Source organism: Cervus elaphus, chromosome 30, assembly GCF_910594005.1.
Source record: "Cervus elaphus chromosome 30, mCerEla1.1, whole genome shotgun sequence".
Lineage (NCBI taxonomy): Eukaryota > Metazoa > Chordata > Mammalia > Artiodactyla > Cervidae > Cervus > Cervus elaphus.
This window is the reverse complement of record NC_057844.1, coordinates 19491970-19511847: the sequence shown is the minus strand read 5'-3', so window position 1 is coordinate 19511847 and position 19878 is coordinate 19491970. Positions and strand designations below refer to the sequence as shown.

Below are 19878 nucleotides of genomic sequence, written 5' to 3'. Positions count from 1 at the left end.
AAGCTGTTTACCCTGATGTGTCTTTCCTGAGAAAACACTAATTAATGGCTTTGGTCTAGGCTTTCTGCCTATTTCTGCTGCTGTTTCCTGACCAAAATCTGGTGTTTCCCCTGTGGCCCAGCATGGCATGCTCTCTTCTTTCAAGAAATATAAGTAATATAAATTTCATCTCTCTATGTCACTACTCAAGTCATCTTCATAAATTAAAATCCTACAGGGACAAGTGAAATAAAATAGTAATGGAGATTTATAAAATAACAATTAAAAATTAATGAAATGGAGAAGATTCTGATAAAGACACTAGACAGGCACTGAGTTTTGAAAGACCTTAACCAAAAGTTTCAGTTCAGTTCAGTTCCTCAGTCGTGTCTGACTCTTTGCGACCCCACGAACCACACACGTCAGGCCTCCCTGTTCATCACCAACTGCCGGAGTCTACTCAAACCCATGTCCATTGAGTCAGTGATGCCATCCAACCATCTCACCCTCTGTCGTCCCCTTCTCCTCCTGCCCTCAATCTTTCCCAGCATCAGGGTCTTTTCCAATGAGTCAGTTCTTCGCATCAGGTGGCCAAAGTACCGGAGTTTCAGCTTCAACATCAGTCCTTCCAATGAACACCCAGGACTGATCTCCTTTAGGATGGACTGGTTGGATCTCCTTGCAGTCCAAGGGACTCTCAAGAGTCTTCTCTAACACCACAGTTCAGAATCATCAGTTCTTCTGTGCTCAGCTTTCTTTACAGTCCGACTCTTACATCCATACATGACCACTGGAAAAACCATAGCCTTGACTAGACGGACCCTTGTGGACAAGGTAATGTCTCTGCTTTTTAATACGCTGTCTAGCTTGGTCATAACTTTCCTTCCAAGGAGTAAGCGTCTTTTAATTTCATGGCTGCAATGACAATCTGCAGCGATTTTGGAGTCCAAAAAAATAAAGTTAGCCACTGTTTCCCCATCTATTTGCCATGAAGTAATGGGACCAGATGCCATGATCTTAGTTTTCTGAATGCTGAGCTTTAAGCCAACTTTTTCACTCTCCTCTTTCACTTTCATCAAGAGGCTGTTTGGTTCTTCTTCACTTTCTGCCATAAGGGTAGTGTCATCTGCATATCTGAGGTTACTGATATTTCTCCTGGAAATCTTGGTTCCAGCTTGTGCTTCTTCCAGCCCAGCATTTCTCATGATGTACTCTGCATAGAAGTTAAATAAGCAGGGTAACAATATACAGCCTTGATGTACTCCTTTTCCTATTTGGAACCAGTCTGTTGTTCCATGTCCAGTTCAAACTGTTGCTTCCTGACCTGCACACAGATTTCTCAAGAGCCAGGTCAGGTGGTCTGGTATTCCCATCTCTTGAAGAATTTTCCACAGTTTGTTGTGATCCACACAGTCAAAGGCTTTGGCATAGTCAATAAAGCAGAAATAGATGTTTTTCTGGAACTCTCTTGCTTTTTCGATGATCCAACAGATGTTGGCAATTTGATCTCTGGTTCCTCTGCCTTTTCTAAATCCAGCTTGAACATCTGGAATTTCACAGTTCATGTACTGTTGAAGCCTGGCTTGGAGAATTTTGAGCATTACTTTACTAGCATGTGAAATGAGTGTAATTGTGCGGTAGTTTGAGCATTCTTTGGCATTGCCTTTCTTAGGGATTGGAATGAAAACTGAGCTTTTCCAGTCCTGTCACCACTGCTGAGTTTTTCAAATTTGCTGTCATATTGAGTGCAGCACTCTCACAGCATCATCTTTCAGGATTTGAAATAGCTCAACTGGAATTCCATCACCTCCACTAGCTTTGTTTGTAGTGATGCTTCCTAAGGCCCACTTGACTTCACATTCCAGGATGTCTGGCTCTAGGTGAGTGATCACACTATCGTGATTATCTGGGTCGTAAAGATCTTTTTTGTAGTTCTTCTGTGTATTCTTGCCACCTCTTCTTAATATCTTCTGCTTCTGTTAGGTCTATATCATTTCTGTCTTTTATTGTGCCATCTTTGCATGAAATGTTCCCTTGGTATCTCTAATTTTCTTGAAGAGATCTTTAGTCTTTCCCATTCTGTTGTTTTCCTCTATTTCTTTGCATTGATCACTGAAGAAGGCTTTCTTATCTCCCTGCTATTCTTTGGAACTCTGCATTCAAATGGGTATATCTTTCCTTTTCTGCTTTGCTTTTCACTTCTCTTCTTTTCACAGCTATTTGTAAGGCCTCCTCAGATAGCCATTTTGCTTTTTTGCATTTCTTTTTCTTGGGGATGGTCTTGATTCCTGTCTCCTGTACAATGTCACAAACCTCCATTCATAGTTCATCAGGCACTCTGTCTATCAGATCTAGTCCCTTAAATCTATTTCTCACTTCCACTGTATAGTCATAAGGGATTTGATTTAGGTCATACCTGAATGGTCTAGTGGTTTTCCCCACTTTCTTCAACTTAAGTTTGAATTTGGCAATAAGGAGTTCACGATCTGAGCCACAGTCAGCTCCTGGTCTTGTTTTTGCAGACTGTATGGAGCTTTTCCATCTTTGGCTGCAAAAAATACAATCAATCTGATTTCGGTGTTGACCATCTGGTGATATCCTTGTGTAGAGTCTTCTCTTGTGTTGTTGGAAGAGGGTGTTTGCTATGACCAGTGCGTTCTCTTGGCAAAACTCCTTTGCCCTGCTTCATTCTGTACTCCAAGGCCGAACTTGCCTGTTACTCCAGATGTTTCTTGACTTCCTACTTTTGCATTCCAGTCCCCTATAATGAAAAGGACATCTTTTTTGGGTGTTAGTTCATTGCATCCAAGTACTGCATTTCGGACTCTGTTGTTGACTATGATGGCTACTCCATTTCTTCTAAGGGATTCCTGCGCACAGTGGTAGATATAATGGTCCTCGGAGTTAAATTCACCCATTCCAGACCATCTTAGTTCGCTGATTCCTAGAATGTTGACATTCACTCTTGCCATCACCTATTTGACCACTTCCAGTTTGCCTTGATCCATGGACCTAACATTCCAGGTTCCCATGCAATAGTGCTCTTTACAGCATCGGACCTTGCTTCTGTCACCAGTCCCATTCACAACTGGGTGTTGTTTTTGCTTTGGCTCCATCCCATCATTCTTTCTGGAGTTATTTCTCCATTGATCTCCAGTAGCATATTGGGTACCTGCCGACCTGGGGAGTTCATCTTTCAGTATCTTATCATTTTGCCTTTTCATGCTGTTCATGGGGTTCTCAAGGCAAGAATACTGAAGTGGTTTGCCATTCCCTTCTCCAGTGGATCACATTCTGTCAGACCTCTCCACCATGACCCAGCCGTCTTGGGTGGCCCCACATGGCATGGCTAAGTTTCATTGAGTTAGACAAGGCTGTGGTCCATGTTATCAGATTACCAAAAGTTTACATGCACTCCATGTTTTTGGAAGGTAAGTGAATAGAAATTAGAGAAGGTAAAGTTAAAATAGGAAAGTGCTGAACTACACAAGAACCCAAGATATCTGAACTTTCCTTTTGTTGGTACCAATAGTGACAAGAACTGAGAGCATTTCACATACTTTAAAGCTCAAATTTCCTAAAGCAGACGTGGGGGTTCTAACAGGGTAGGAGGAGCACTCATAAGGGCTTTACCAAGAAAGGGTACAATCTCAGATCAAGTACATGCCTGAAGATGTGAAACGACACAGCCACTCTGGAAAACAGCTTGTTAGTTTCTTATAAAGCTGAACACAGATCGAGCAATGATGTTCCTAGATATTCATCCAACTAGTTGAAAACTTATGTCTATCCAAAAACCTACACATAAATGTTTAAAGCATTTTTACTTATAATTGCCAGAAACTATAAACAACCAAGCTGTCCTTTAATAGGTAAATGAATAAATTAGTACATTCATACAATGAAGTATCATTCATATAATGTATTATTCATACAATACAATCATACAATGAATGAATGATACAACAGTATCATTCATACAATAATAAAAAGAAATGAGCTACTGAAACAGCCACAAAGAGAAATTTTCCAGATCATATTGCTAAGTGAAAGAAGTTGATCTGAAAAGGCTACATGCTGTATGATTCAAACTATAAGATACTTCGGAAAAAGATAAAAACTATAGTGACAGTAAAACTACAGCTATATGCCAAAGTTTCAGGTGGTGGGGAGTGAGGGAGGAATAATGGAGCACAAATGGGGAGTTTTAAGGAAGTTAAACTGTTCTGTATAATACTATAATGATGATACATAGTATTACACATTTCTCAAAACCCACAGAATTGTACAATGAACCCTAATGTAAACTGTGGAACTTAATAATGTATCAATATTGGTTATTATTGGTTTATTTATTGGGCTTCCCTGGTGGCTCAGATGGTAAAGAATTTGCCTGCTACGTGGGAGACCTGGGTTCGATCCCTGGGTTGAGAAGATACTCTGGAGAAAGGAAAGGCTACCCACTCCAGTATTCTGGCCTGGAGAATCCCTGTGGACAGAGGAGCCTGGCCAGCTATAGTCCATGGGGTCACAAAGAGTCGGACACGACCGAGCAATTAAGCACATTGGTTTATTAACTCCAACAAATGCTACCTATAAGATGTTAATAATAGGGGAAACTGTGTGTAAGATGTAAATGAGAAAACCTCTCAGCTAAATTTTTCTGTAAACCTAAAACACTCCAGAAATTAAAAAAAAAAAAAAAGAATGAAAATTTTCAAACACAAAAAACAGTTCAGGTGCTGCCAGTCAAAATGAAACATAAATGTCTATCATGGCTTCCCTAAAAGCAACACTAGCAGTATGGATGTCAGGAGTGATTCCTTCCAGGGTAATTCATGAGCCAAAAGACCCACTATGTATGTGACATTGTGTAAAATATGTTTGCTATAAAAAATGAGAAAATATTGATGAGTATTTTAGATAATCTGGATGGTCAACCATAAGAAAATTAATTTGATCTCAAGAGGTAGAACAGAAATCATCTCATATTCCCAAGAAGAAACAGAATGATATTCCCAAGAGAGTAAAGACAAAGGACAACCTATCTGTTATCCTAAATTGTTAACATCATGCATGTACATGAGACTTCCTTCTGTTAGGCACTGTTTCCAGCCTGCTTCTTTACTCTGGGCACCAACCAGGTGGTGTCATATCACCACAGGCAAGCTCTAATTTGGCCATGCTTGGCACAGCAGTAAGTTCCTGAGTTAAGACAAAGAGATGTGTGTTGTCAATTGTTACCTACTTTTGTTCAGTTCCTTACAGTCTACCATAGTTATTGGTCCGTTCTCTTACACTTATACTCAGTATCAGTCATAATTATTTCTCAGCTTACTATAACTACATCGGTTGACTTAAGTCCTGACTGACATACCTACAGTTTCCTCAGTCTTTTAAGCATTCATTGAGGGCTTCAATTCAAATTCAGTAAATATTTACTGAAGCTCATTTCACCCTCAAAGCTATACCTACTGTAACCTCTATCTCAGAGAGAAGTTAAATAATTTGTCTTAAGTCACCCAAATCAAATCTATCGACCAATCCTATGCTCATTCCACTCACTGATGTCTCTCCCCTAAATAGTTAGAATTTAAGGCTTTATTCCATCTCTTGACACCTGACTTTTCAAAACCTACCTAAAAACCTGTCTTCTAGAACTACTGACTCCACCTGATCCTTCAAATTTTGCTCTAGTATGCTCTTCTATTCCCAGCTCCTTTCTCTGTATCCATCTACACAATCACTACTATATGCTAGTCATGGTGCTCTTAAGATCTCAAGAAAAATTCTGCCAAAAGAATCTCCTTTTGAAAGAAAAGAGAGAAATAAGTCTTAAGAGGGCATTCTGGTCTTGTTTCAGCCTATTGTCTTCCCTTTAACAGACTATACACTATAGGAACTACATCAGTATACTGTAATTTACTGCTTCAGAGATTCTTTCTTGTATTACACTATAAACAACTCGAAGCCAGTGATTTGCCTGAGGCAACAATGATAAAAGGCACTCCCAGAGCCTTAAAGTAAACGAGTATCTGTCACATATTATTTTTAAGGGAGAAAAAAACCTGTTTAACCGACCTGAATTTTATCATAAAAAGCAACTTTAGTGAAATGAAGTTGCTGCTAAAAGCTATCAGAGCACATGTGAAAATAAAAACCAGTGTATACTTTTCATACCACGTTTATTTAAAACAGAAAAATGTAGAACACAAGTCATCACTCGATTTTTCAACAGCAAAGTGAACAGAGTAGTCTGTCATCTGGTAAGCAAATAATTGCCCACTGCAGACACTAAGTTTATAAAATAACAAAATACGATTGTATTTCTCTTAGTTTCCCAAGGAAGCAATATGAATAATGAAGCAAAAAAGCTTTGTGTGATCTTGAGCCTTTCTGAAACTCATTTTGTTTCATCTGCAATAGGGACAGGATTGCTGAAAGAATTAAATAAGATCATAAAGTTCTTAGGACATGTTTTTTCCCATAGTGAGAACTCAAATTGTTCCTTCTCTTCCCTCATTTTCTATGTCCTTAATCTTTGTTTCCTTACTCACAACATTAAAATCTGGACCATACAAAGTAGCTGTGAGAATTAAGTACACAGCTTGGCACATCACAGGTAACTACGAAAGCCCATCATTCTCATCCCTTTAGGATTTCTGAGGGAATGAGGCATCAACAAAATAACAGAACTTTATTAATAAAGCCCTGGGAGAAAAACACACCGGGAATTGTGTGTTTGCTTTTAGGAGGGAAGGGAATTTTGGTAAGAAAACATTTTATTATAATATAATGCAGGCAGTCATTTAATCATATAATTAAATCATGATTTCATAATGACTTGAAGTAATGATCTATAATAATCATTAAGGCACAAGGTTAAACTTAGTTAAAAAACGTTCAGGGACTAGAGTACTGCTTGCCTAAAGTAAAATAAAAACAAGTTCAGTGGCAACTAAACAGAAACACAAGAAATTTAACCATTAATTAGTGAGACATTTTAGAAGCAGCTTCAAAAACAGTCTCATTTCATTTTCCTATGAAACCAGAACAACAGTGTGAACTGGATTTTAAAATATTAACAGGAACCCACTGCTGTGATGCCTCATACTGTTCTAAATTTTGCATTCTTCTGAAAGAAAATACATGTGTACTAGATATCAGAAAATAAACATTTCAGTTTCCTTACCTGTTGTGTTCCATCTGCACTTACAATAGGGGCAGACAGAAGAGAAATATCACTACTTAAAATCTGAGTTGTATCCAGTAGTGGTGGATGTTCTGCCATTATCAATAAGACATTAATATACCGGATAACCCTCCAACTCTGAAAAACAAAAATATATAGCCATTTGTATGTACATCCTTAAAAATACACTAAAATACAATGCATTCAAGATAAAGAGATATTCTTGTCAAAGGAAATCTTATATATTCTGCTGACTCTTCTGTCAACAGATCATTTAAGGAAACACATTTCTTGTTTACCAACTGTCTGTTAATGTAGACAGCAAATCAAGATACGTTATCAGGAGCTTCTATTTAAATTCCATGTCTGTCTGTCTGTCTCTCTATTCCTTCCATCTCTACATACCATTTGTTTAACTACCACTACTTTAGCTAAACCCTGGAATAAGAATTAAAATGCATGACTGAGTGAGGCAACTCTATCACTGATTCTTTTTAATTTGAGCTGAGAAGGTGTTTATGAAGAAACAATTAACTCTCATCACCCTATCAGTCTCTAGGAACTACACAAGAACTACAATCTTTTATTGATTCCTCAGACAGAGCAAAATGGTAGAAAAATTTCCTCAGGATTAGAAAAAGAAACTTCAAGTTTTAAGGGTTAAGTTCTGACTTTGGTCTTCTATCATTCTGGTTTTATTATTTCTTCCTAAGAACCTTACAGTAAGCCAAATCATTTCAGTGATAAAAGCTCATACATTTAGAACACTTTAACTGTATACACAGTATCACTTGTTATATATTTTATAAAAAGTAAAAGATTTGAGGTAGTATCAATCTACCATATATAACATCAACCAATGTCAGCAAATCATATGTCAAAATAAGTACAACTGAGGTCAATCATAAAGTCTATCAAATCTATACTGAAAGGTAAAACAAACATTTCTGGATGTTTGCAGTAGTCTACAATTCAGTAGGGTCAAAATGGTTAGCTTTTTAAGATGGAATTTTGTTTTTATGTATTCATTCTGGCTGCGCTGCCTGGCATGTGAGACCTCAGCTCCATGGCCAGTATCCAGCCCTCACCCCTGCAGTTTTCCTGGATTGCTTTCTTGTATAGCCATATTCACACTACATGCAAAGCAGGTGGTTTTACTTCAGCTTGCAAATTAGAAACTTCAGTCACGCAACTAAAATGTTGCATTTGGAAACCTAAAAGTTCCTTTCATTCCTGCCCAGAGAACACTGTCAGCTTCTTTCAATCAATTTCTTTTAATTTTGCTACTACTCAGTTCCTATGTTCTCATCTAATCTCGTGGCCACAAATACCCACTTGTTTTAAATTATGCATCTATTTTCACTGTTTTTTTTAATATATTTGATATGTGAAAAAAAAAGAAATGATTTGTCGCACTTGCTAATTTCTATGGAATGAATACACATTCCCCCATGGTCCATTTCAAGCCATCATGGTTTAAAAACTGACCTGAAAATGCCTGAATTTTTAACAATCATTTTTGTACCCAAGTACAAGATGGCTCCAACGTTTTACTCTCTATATCTATATATCAATATTTGACCATCTATGTGATAGTAATACAATAAAATATTAATGTCTAGCAAGTCTGTGTGAAGAATAGCTGGATATCTTTGTACTATTGCAAATTTTTTTTCTAACTAATGTCAAATTAAACAATGCTTAAAAAATTGATGCCAGATAGATTGCATATCTGAATGCAAAAGGTAAGACAAAAAACCTCCTAAAGATAACACAAAAGAAAATCTCATAACTGTGAGACAGAGAAAGGTTTTTTAAACAGGGTATAAATTATGTTTCTTAAATCATAAAGTAAAAGAATGACATACTGAACTTAATTAAAATGAATAGCTATGATTCATTTAAAAAAATCTTTAAGAGAATGAGAAGGCAAGCCACAGAATGAAAGATATTTACAACATATATAACTGTAAAAGAGCACATATTTAGCAAATTCAGGCCTCCTAACAAATTGAGTTTTTAAAAAAAAGAAATATGAGATGAGACCTAAATACACTCTTCACAAAAATGGAAATTCAAGAGACCAATAAACATATGAGAAGTTCATTACTGGGAAAAAGTTAATTAAAATCACAATGAAATGCTACCACATACTAGGATGATAAAAACGGAAAAGACTGATGATACAAGTATTAGTGAAGCTGATTCATGGGGTCGCAAAAGAGGCGGACATGACTGAGTGACTGAACTGAACTGAACAGAGCAACTGACACAATCATAAGCAAGGTGAATGAAAACTCATAAAAATCACTTTGGAAACCAGTTTGATATTATCTACCAAAATTGAACATATATGAATATTCTATGACCTGGCTATGATTCAGCTATTAGACTCCTAGTATACACCAAAAACTGGAGAAGGAAATGGCAACCCACTCCAGTATTCTTGCCTGGAGAATCCCAGGGATGGGGGAGCCTGGTGGCTTGCCATCTATGGGGTCGCGCAGAGTCGGACACGACCGAAGCGACTTAGCAGCAGCAGCAGCATACACCAAAAAGAAATGCATGCACATGTGCATCAAAAGAAAAGTACATGAAGGTATACAGCAGCATTCATCTTTAACAGCCCCAAACTATAAGTAATCTAAATGTCCCTTAACAGTAAATGGAACACTGTATCTGATTCATCCAACTGACTACTATACAGCAATAAAAATTAATGGACTAGTGATAGAGAACAACAAAAATGAATTTTACAAATACAATGTGAGTAAAAAATAGACACAGAAGAGTACATACCGAAAAATTTATAGAAAGTTTAAAAACCAATTAAATTTGTCTGGTATTAAAAATCAGGTAGTGATTGCCTTTGGAAAGGAAGAAAGGATGGGGACCGGGAGGGGCATGAAGGCAGTTTTGGGGGTGCTGCTACTATTCTACATCTTGACCTGGGAGGCTGTTACATGGTAATTACTAGTGTGTTATAGGCTTCCCTGGTGGCTCAGAGGGTAAAGAATCTGCCTACAATGTGGGAGACCTGGGTTCAGTCCCTGGGTGGAGAAGATCCTCTGGAGAAGGAAATGGGAACCCACTCCAGTATTCTTACCTGGAGAATGCCCATGCACAGAGGAGCCTGGCAGGCTACAGTCGATGGGGTCACAAAGAGTCGGAGACGACTGAGCTACTTTACTTTCAGTGTATTATAAATTTAGCTGTATACTATGTACGTACTTCTCTGCATATACTTCAATAAAATTATTTTTTAAAGTTAAAATGAACACATGATCACCTCAATTGATGCAGGAAAAAAACACTTGGTAAGATTGAATACACTTTCATGATAAAAAGACTCAACAAACTAGGGACAGAAAGAAACTGCTTCAACATAATAAAAGCCACGTGTGAAAACCTCAGAGCTAATATTATACTCAGTGGTGAAAGGCTAAAAGCTCTCTTCTAATTACGAAAAAGGTTAGAATGCCCACTCTCACCACACCTATTCATAGTATTGGACACAGTACTAGAAGTCATAGGCAAAGCAACTGGGCATGAAAAAGAAATAAGAAAATTGAAATAAGAAATAAGAAAAAAGATTGAAGAAAAAAATTGAAAAAAGAAATAAGAAATTGGGGATAAATAAGTAAAACTATCTTTGTTCACAGATGACAGGATCTTACATGTAGAAAACCCTAAAGATTTTTTAAAAAAAACTATTAGAGCAAACAAATTCAGTAAAAAATACATGACATGCAATCAATGCACAAAGATCAGCTGCATTTCTATACACTAACTGAAACAATATCTGTTCCATGTACTTTTAAAAAGAATAAAATAATCAGGAATAAATCTAACCAAAGAGAACAAAGATTTGTATATTAAAACCATGAAATGTTGCTAAAAGAAATTAAAGAGGACATGAATAAATGGAAAGATACCCTGTGTTCATAGTTAGAAGGCTCAATAGTGTTGAGATGTCCGTAAAACCCAAAGCAATCTACAGACCAAATGTCATCTCTATCAAAATCTCAATGGCACTTTTTTTTCTCTTCAGAAAAATTCATTCTAAAATTCCTATGGAATCTCAAGGAATCCAAAACAGAAAAATAATTTTGCAAAGAACAAAGTTGGAAGACTCAAATATCCTGATTTCAAAACACATTACAAAGCCATAGTAATCAGTGTGATAATGGCATAAAGACAAATACACCAATGGAACAAAACAGAGAGCCCAGAAACAAACTGTCATGTGTATGGTCAAATGATCTTTGACAATGATGCCAAGACCAGTCAACAAGGAAAGGGCAGTATCTTCAACAAACAGCATTGGGAAACTGCATATCCACATGCCAAAAAAAAAATTTTTTTTTTTTTAAATGAAGTTAAACTCTTATCTTGTACACCACATTCAAAAATTAACTCAAAATGAATTAAAGACCCAAATGTGAAACCCATAACGTTCCAAGAAGATGACAGGGGGAAAGCTTCAAGACACTGGACTTGGCAATTACGTCTTAGATATAACACCAAGAGTAAAGTCTACAAAAATAAAAACAGACAAATAGGACATCAAATGCAAATACTTTTGTGCATCAGAGGACACACTATGAATAGAGTGAAAAGGCAACCTATGGAAATGGAAAAAAAATACTTGCAAACTTAGCTCTAGTTGCTACAAAATACCACAGATTGGTAGGCTTAAACAACAGACATTTATTTCTCACAGTTCTAGAGGGTAGGAAGTCTAAGATCTGGATGCCAGCATGGTCAGGTTTTTGTTGAGGGCCCTTCTCCTGGCTTGCAAAGGACTACCTTCTTTCTGTACCCTCACATGGCCAAGAGAGAGAAAGCTCTGGTCTTTCTTCCTCTTCCTGGATTTAAAGGGCACTAATCCCATCATAGGGGCTCCACCCTCATGAATCACCTACCTCACAAAGGCCCCACTCCTTAATATCAACACAGGGCTATGACATACGAATTTTGGAAGGACACAAACATTTACTCCATACTAAATTCTGCCCCTGCCCCCCCAATTCATATCCTCTTTTTATGTAAATTAAAAAAAAAAACACACACAAAAACCCAACACATTCATTCCATCCCAATAGCCACAGAAGTCTTAACCCATTTCAACATAGAGTGTAAAACTGCATCTAAATCAGATTTGGGTGAGACTTGAGGTACAATTCATCTTGAGACAAAATTCCTCTCCCACTGTGAACCTGTGAAACCTGTTAAGTTTCACACTTCCAAACTACAACAGTAAAATAGGCGTAAGATAGATATTCTCATTACAAAAGGAAGAAATCAGAAGAAAAGGGTGACAGGTCCCAAGGAAGTTCAAAATCTAGGCAAGGCAAATACCATTAGATTTTCAGGCCAGAGAATAAGAATATCTCTGGCCCCAGGCTCTGCCCTCTGGACCCTCAGGGGTGTGCCATCACTTCCACAGACATGCCTTTCGCTTGGCAGTCCTGCCCATGCGGCTCTGCAGGGCAGAAGTCCCATCCTGCGAAACCAAGGTGGAGGCACCCTGCCCTTCAGGCCTGTGCACTCTGAACCTGTGGCAGCAGCAGCGCTGATGACCCTGAGTCACCTTTGGGATACTTGTCCATTCTTGAAGAGTAACACGTTTAAAGCCTTCCTTCTTTGCATTCCCCTTGCTTCCTTGAGTCTCACACCTGGCCCTTTGGTCCCACCTGGCAGTGTTTTTGATGGTATACTTCCATCTCTTCCTAGCTTCTGCCGAGATGCTGATTAGGTCCTCGGCTCAGGTCCACACTAATGTCCTTATTAAATGGTTGGTGAGCTACACTCTTGGTGTTTTCTTCTGAAGGTGCTTTCTCATTTTTGCAACCTGGATAGGCTGAGAATTTTCCAAATACTTTTAACTTCTGGTTCTTTTTTGCTTAACCCTTCTTCAATTCATTTCTCTCCTTTCACATTTTGCTATACACAGTCAGAAGGAATTAAGCCACTCCTTCAACACTGGTTAGAAACCTCCTCAGTTAAATATCTAATTTTATCACAAGTTTCACCGTCCACAAAATGTTAGAACATGAATACAACGCCGCCTAGTTCTCTACTCCTTTGTAATAGGGACCACCATTTCTCCATTGTCCAATAACAAGTTCCTCATTCTCATCTGAGACCTCATCAGAATGGCCATTACAGTCTATATTTCTACCAACATTCTGTTTATGATTATTTATGAATTCTCTTAAAATGATGGAGCTTTTCTCCTCCAGCTCTCCTCTCTTCTTTCTAAGCTCTCACTATTTGCCGTTAGCAGTCCCTTAACAACAATTTTGGGTTTCCCTGGTGGCTCAGTCGGTAAAGAAACTGCTTGCAAAACTTAGTCAACTCTCCATGAACCTGGGAGTAACTAGTTAGTGCAGTGGTTCTCAGGTTCCTCAGACTCAGAGCCTCCCTTCATATAATCACATACTTTGAGATGTCCCTTTCCTATTCTGAAATGAAATTCACAGATAAGGCAATCAAACTATACAGATAATAAAAAATAAATGTGAAATACCACCTGTCATATGAAAGAGAAATATAAAGGATATAACTCGATATGTATGTCAACATGTACATGGCTAAACTGGAAGACAAATTCTACAAATTTCCAAAACACTTTATTGGGAGGAAAACTAAGCTGGGTGAGACCACTTAGTGCTCTGTTCTCACTGGTGCTGGGTGGTGCAAGAAGTGATTAACAAGTAGGTTCTCTGTGACTTAGAGCAGGTAACTTTTTTCTCTGAGCTGGAGTGTCCTCATACTGAAATGAGAACACTACTTATTTCACAGGAATGCTGCCTGTATCACTTAACATTACATACAAAGCACTTAGGACCACATCTAGCCCATAGTAGGATCTCATTCTCATCATTTGATCATAGAGATTCTCATCATACTGAATGTTCATTCTCATCATTTCTTTCTTGGAGGAGTCAAAGTTACCGTGGGTCCAAGGGTTATTTGTCCTCTTTGCAAGGTTTACCTGGTTGGGCTTAGTGTTCTTCTACTGCGGAAATGACAAGTGGGAGTAATTCAAAGACCAAAATGTTAAAGAAACAGTGACTTTTACTGCTCCCCACTGCTCCTGCCCCTTCTCCAAGTAGGTGAAATTAACATGGGTCAAACTGCCCTTCCTCCTCCCCAGCCCAGTCTTTTCAAGCTAGGGACCTTAGTTCCGTTCAGTTGCGTACACTTTTTGCAACCCCATGGACTGCAGCACACCTTTTTCTGGCACATACGTCAAAGCTGGTCCAGCCTCTACCCATTACCCAGTTCCAAAGCCACTTGCACATTTTTAGATAAATATGTTACCACTGCACTCTACTTATCATACCAATTACTGTCTTAGCTTGTGCTACTGGAACAAAATACATAGACTGGGTGGCTTAAACACCACACATTTATTTCTCACAGTTCCTGGAGGCTGAAAGTCCAAGATTAAGTGCCAGCACAGATTCTTGGTGAGGGCCCTCCTCCTGGCCTGCAAATGGCTACTCTCTTGCTGTATCTTCACATGGCCGAGAGAGAGAACGCTCTGCCCTCTTCTGTGTCTTATAAGGATTAGTGAATCCATCATGAGACCTCCAGCCTCATGACCCCATCTAAGCTTAATAATCTTCCAAAGACTCCACCTCCAAAAACAATCACATTGAGGTTTAGGGCTTCAAGATATGAATTTGTGTGGGTGGGTGGGGTGGGGAGGAGATACTCAGTTACAACACTACTAGGTTTAGAAACAGTACTTTTTTCTCAGTCCCTATCATAACTCTGAAATGGTACCAGTTTCCTTGTGCATACATTTTATCAAAGTCTCTCTTCCTAACCTTCTTATTAACAGCCATCCATTCTATATGAATTTGTTCTATTTTAATGATGCTGCTGTCATAATGATAACAGTCGAGACCTAGAAGCCAAGGTAGGTAACTCATGGAAATAAGCTTGGCTGGGGGTTTGAAACTTCAGCTCTACTTGTTCAAAAAGTATGTAGGAAAATACAAAGAAAGACCCTACTTGGATTACAGCCAGAGTGTAACTGACAGACACATAGGAAAATTATGTACATTTATTAATAGGTTGAGAAATCCAATATTTTTTTTGGTCTTTTGCCTTGTCTAAATCAATGAAACTAAAAATTATAGGATCCCAAGGCCACACATGAAATCACAAGACTTATATACACTCCAAGGTAGATTTAGTACATTTAAATCTACATTTTAGGATTACTTGAAAATATACATATGAAAAACCATTAGGTAAAAATATTAAAATTACAGTAGCAACTATATTAAGATAGTGGAATTACAGTATTTTTTTAATCTATTTCTTCTACTGTTTTGTAATGTGGCTATGGTTATATCACTTTTATCAAAATGCTGATTTAAAAATGAACAGTCTTGAGAAGCCACAACTCAAGGCAACTACAGAGTCACATCCAGCTGTAATAAACTATCTAAATATCCTTTCAGGGAAATTTCAAGAAATTCTGCTTGAACTTGGACTTTTACCCAAATTACTAATTCATCTTATGAACTGATATCCTAAAATGTATTTTTCCAATTTAGATCTTATTTTTTTTCAAATGTCTGGATTTTTTACTTTCTAAACTTAACTACATTAGATTAAAAAAGAGGAGGCGGAGCATTTTAAAATCCCCCTGCAGTGAAACTTACCAAGAAGAAAGTCACAGGAATCACTATGCAAAATCATCTTATTATTTCTTACCAGAAACCTAAAACAAACATTTCACAGATTTAACAATAAGTACATGATGTTAGACTATATTTTTCCTAAGACTAATTAATTAATTCAATTACCCTGTTTGATGTTAATGGTACTCCAGAAAAACGACTCTTAAAAATATATGTAATTTGGGACTTCCCTGGTGGTCCTGCGGTTGAGAATCCACCTTGCAATGCAGAGGATGCAGGTCTGGCTGGATACAGGTTCAATCCCCGGTCAGGGAACTAAGATCCTACATGTCGCAGGGCAACTGAGCCTACACATGGCAACTAGAAAGTCTGTGCACCACAAGTAAAGATCCTGCAAGATGCAGCTAAGACCTGACACAGCCAGGGCAGGAGATGCAGGTTCGATCCCTGGTCTGGAAAGATACCACATGCCATGGAGCAACTAAGCTCTTGTTTCATAACTACGGGGGCCGTGGTTTAGGACCTGGGAACTACTAAAGCCTGTGCACCAGTGTCTCCTGCTTGGAAGGCAGATTCTTTACCACTGAACCACTTGGGAAGCCTGCATGAGGTTTAGGGGAGTGGTTTAAATGTCACTGTGTAGGCTGGTGAGTGTCTTGCTTTTTCATGTAAAATGTCTTAAGAGTTTTCTAAAGAAGTAGATCTGTATCTACTTCATTCTTTTTCATGACTGTCTAATATTCTACCAGGAGGGTATACTATAATTTATTCCAATGATGAGCACAACATGCTTTCACCTTTCTTCATGTATTTCCCTTTCTTCAAGGAAAAATCATGTAATATTCTATATGAACCTATGATATTATTTCTGTATTATAGATACACAGAAATGAAACTTTTGGTTTAGAAGTATACACTTTCAAAATTGATAGATACAGTTAAACTTTTACCCTAAAAAGATAAAACTGTTCATACTCTGTTCAACAGTTTGAGTGGCTACTTTCCAATTTGATACTTAGCTAAGGTTTTCCAATTTTTGCCAATTAGCAAAGATTTAAAAATATCTTATTTCATTGATGTTTTGAATTTCTATTATCGGTGTGTTTGAGTATCTCTTCAAAACGGTATAGGCTATATTTCTACTTCTATGAATTTCCTACTTATATCTTTTCTCATTTTCTACCAAGTTGATTTGTAGGCACACCTTGTATATCCTGAATATTAACCTTGTCTATTACATGTCAAATATTTTTAGCCCAGGCCACCACTGCTTGTCTTTTTTAATGCCATTTAAGTTTGACATCTCATTTGAAATGGCTTTCACTGTCCTGAAATTTTTTTAAAATTCATTTCTTCCAAAATTTTTGCCATTTTATTTTTTACTTACTGAATGTATTTAGTCCAATTGGAACTTAGTTTTGAGAGTGCCACAAAGTGAGTACTTAATTATCTTTACCTCAACAGGATAGCCAATTGTCTCACATCATTTATAGACTAGCTCTTCCATTACTCACTTGTTTATCATATAATAAATTCTTCTGTAACCATGGAGCTCCTCCTGAATTCCTTATTCTGTTCCTTTGATCAACATGCTCATTCCTACCCCAAACTCTTATTAATAATTATGATTTTACAGTATGTTTTTTATCTCTGATGGGTAAATTCCCTTTTGTCATGCTTCATATTGAAACTGATCTGTCCATTCTGGTGCACTTTCCTTCTCAAAACTTGAAACATCAGTTGGTCAAATCCCATTTTAAAAATTCTGTTGGATTTCTAATTAGGATTACACTGTCTTTACTGATTAATTTACCAGAAATTTATTCTCACATTCAGGAATATACTATTCTTCTATTAGTTTAAGATCTTGTACTTTTTTTTTTCAGATGGTGCAACATATTTCTAAAAATTTCTTAAGGATTTTATAATTTAGGCTTCTACTTTTGTTACCATTTTCCACAGTTGGTTATTGCTGGTTTATAAGAAAGCTAATGAATCTTCTAAGTTTACCTGATAGCCACTCGGTATACTGAAATCTCTTTTTGATTCAAATCATTTTCTCTTGCCTGTCTTATATTTTCTAAGTAGATAATCATACCAACTGCAAATAGTAACTATAATATATTCCACCTCACTCCTCTTCCCCATTATTTAGAGGTTATTTTTCTTGTTTCTTAATTTACTGGCTAAGACTTTCACCAATGTTCCTTTCTTTTAGTGAAAGTACTTCTAATAGTTCACTATGACATTTAATACAGGTTTCTGGTAGAATCTCTTTACAAGATTATTTTTGGTTGATAAAAAGTTGTCTGGGATAACTGAATTTTATTATTATTTTTTTTTTATTTTTTTAATTTTTTTTCAGACTACGTCCTCTCCCTCTTCATCTCCAAAAAGGAAAAGAAGAACGATCATCAATGGCTAATAGCAGCTGCAGAAGCAACACCAAAAGCCGGTTTCACGCTCAGGAGAGAACGCTGCGTCTCCTCCTCGTGGTTTCGGGTGGATAACTGAATTTTAGAAGATGATTTTTTTTTTTTTTGGCACCAAAGGGAGAAACATACACTTTTCCCCACTAACCTATTAATATAGTGAATTACATTAATATATTTCCTAATACTGAATCAATATTACACTCCTGGAATTCTACGTTATCAGAACTGGTATGATTTAAAGCTAGGCTCTGGAGTCAGATGCCTGGGTTCAAATCCCAAATCTTTCACTAACTAGTTATATGATTTTAAGCAAGTTATTTAACTTCTTTGTGCTTCAGTTTCTTCGTTTTAAAAATGACAATAATATCTACCTCAAAGAGTCACTTTAAGGATTAAGTAAACTAATATATATAAAGTTGTTTACAATAGTATACAGAATACAGAAAGCATTTAATACATAAATAATTATTATCATTTACTGAGTGCCTTACATTTGCCTGCCAAAAGGTATGCAGCATTATAGGGGTCAGCAAACTAAGACGTGTGCACTGAATCTGGCCTCCTGCCAGCTTTTATTGGAATGCAGTTATACCCAATGTTTATAATTTATCTATGGCTATTTTTAAGGCTCCTAAACCACAGTTAAGTAGTTGCAACAGAGTTCATATTGCCACAAAACCTAAAATACTTGCTATCTGCTCCTTTACAGAAAAAACACAAAACAAAACTGCCAACCTGTGAAGTACTCTTCAAACTCATGGAGTTCAGTCCAACAGATGAGACAGGCAAGTTAAAAAATATATATATATATATATATATACACATATATATGTATATATGCTACAGTATGTTACATACACATTCATGATATTCTGAGCATACTGTGGAAACATATGGCAGTTCAGTACTAAAATACAGAAAGGATTCACACAAGAGAAGAGAGATAAGAGAAGTGGTATTTTATTTACTTTTCATTTTAAAATATTTTTACATGCCTTTCTCTCTTATCCAAGTGTGTGAATTGCTACACGAAAGGAATACAATGTTGATTTCTGTGACATTTATATTCTAAGTATCCAGAACATTTAAGCTTTTTAACAAATGATAGATACATAAGTGAATGGTGAAAACAAGAATTTGGATACCCTAACAAGGATTAGAAATGCCTATCAAAGGTCTAGATATAAGTATCCCATGACAAGTATTTTACTTGCCATGTTAAATAGGCTCTTTCTTTTAATCCCTATAACAGCTAATTCTAGGAGACAGATCCCTGTACTACCCCTCTTTAAAGTGAAGAAACTAAGGTAAAGTAATACGTTCATGTTCCTAACAGCCAGTAAGGGAAGAAGTCAACAAACCTATACCTGCCTAATGTAAAATACATGCTGTTTATACTACCAAGTTGGCAACTGGTGGGAAATATAGTCAAAGAATTTGTTTAGTTGCTAAGTCATGTCCAACTCTTTGAGACCTCATGGACTGTAACCGGCCAGGCTCCTCTGTTCATGGGATTTCCTAGGCAAGAATACTAGAGTGGGTAGCTATTTTCTTCTCCAGGAGATCTTCCTAACCCAGTGACCAAACCTGCATTTCCCACATTGCA

At 37.2% G+C, this 19878-nt stretch overlaps 1 protein-coding gene and 1 pseudogene across 4 annotated transcripts in view; both read right to left on the bottom strand.

The window, feature by feature from the left end:
- FNDC3A (fibronectin type III domain containing 3A) overlaps positions 1–19878 on the bottom strand; it is a 110098-nt gene that overhangs the window by 83056 nt on the left and 7164 nt on the right. For 3 of the 4 annotated variants that reach the window (XM_043891635.1, XM_043891636.1, XM_043891637.1), the window contains exon 2: positions 7172–7309. The exons of the other annotated variant lie outside the window; for it this stretch is intronic. In XM_043891635.1, coding sequence (XP_043747570.1) covers positions 7172–7270 — 99 coding nt within the window. In that variant the 5' untranslated portion in view covers positions 7271–7309. The remainder of the gene's footprint in view (positions 1–7171; positions 7310–19878) is intronic. 4 annotated transcript variants of the gene reach the window in all.
- LOC122687168 lies at positions 18199–18399 on the bottom strand (annotated as a pseudogene).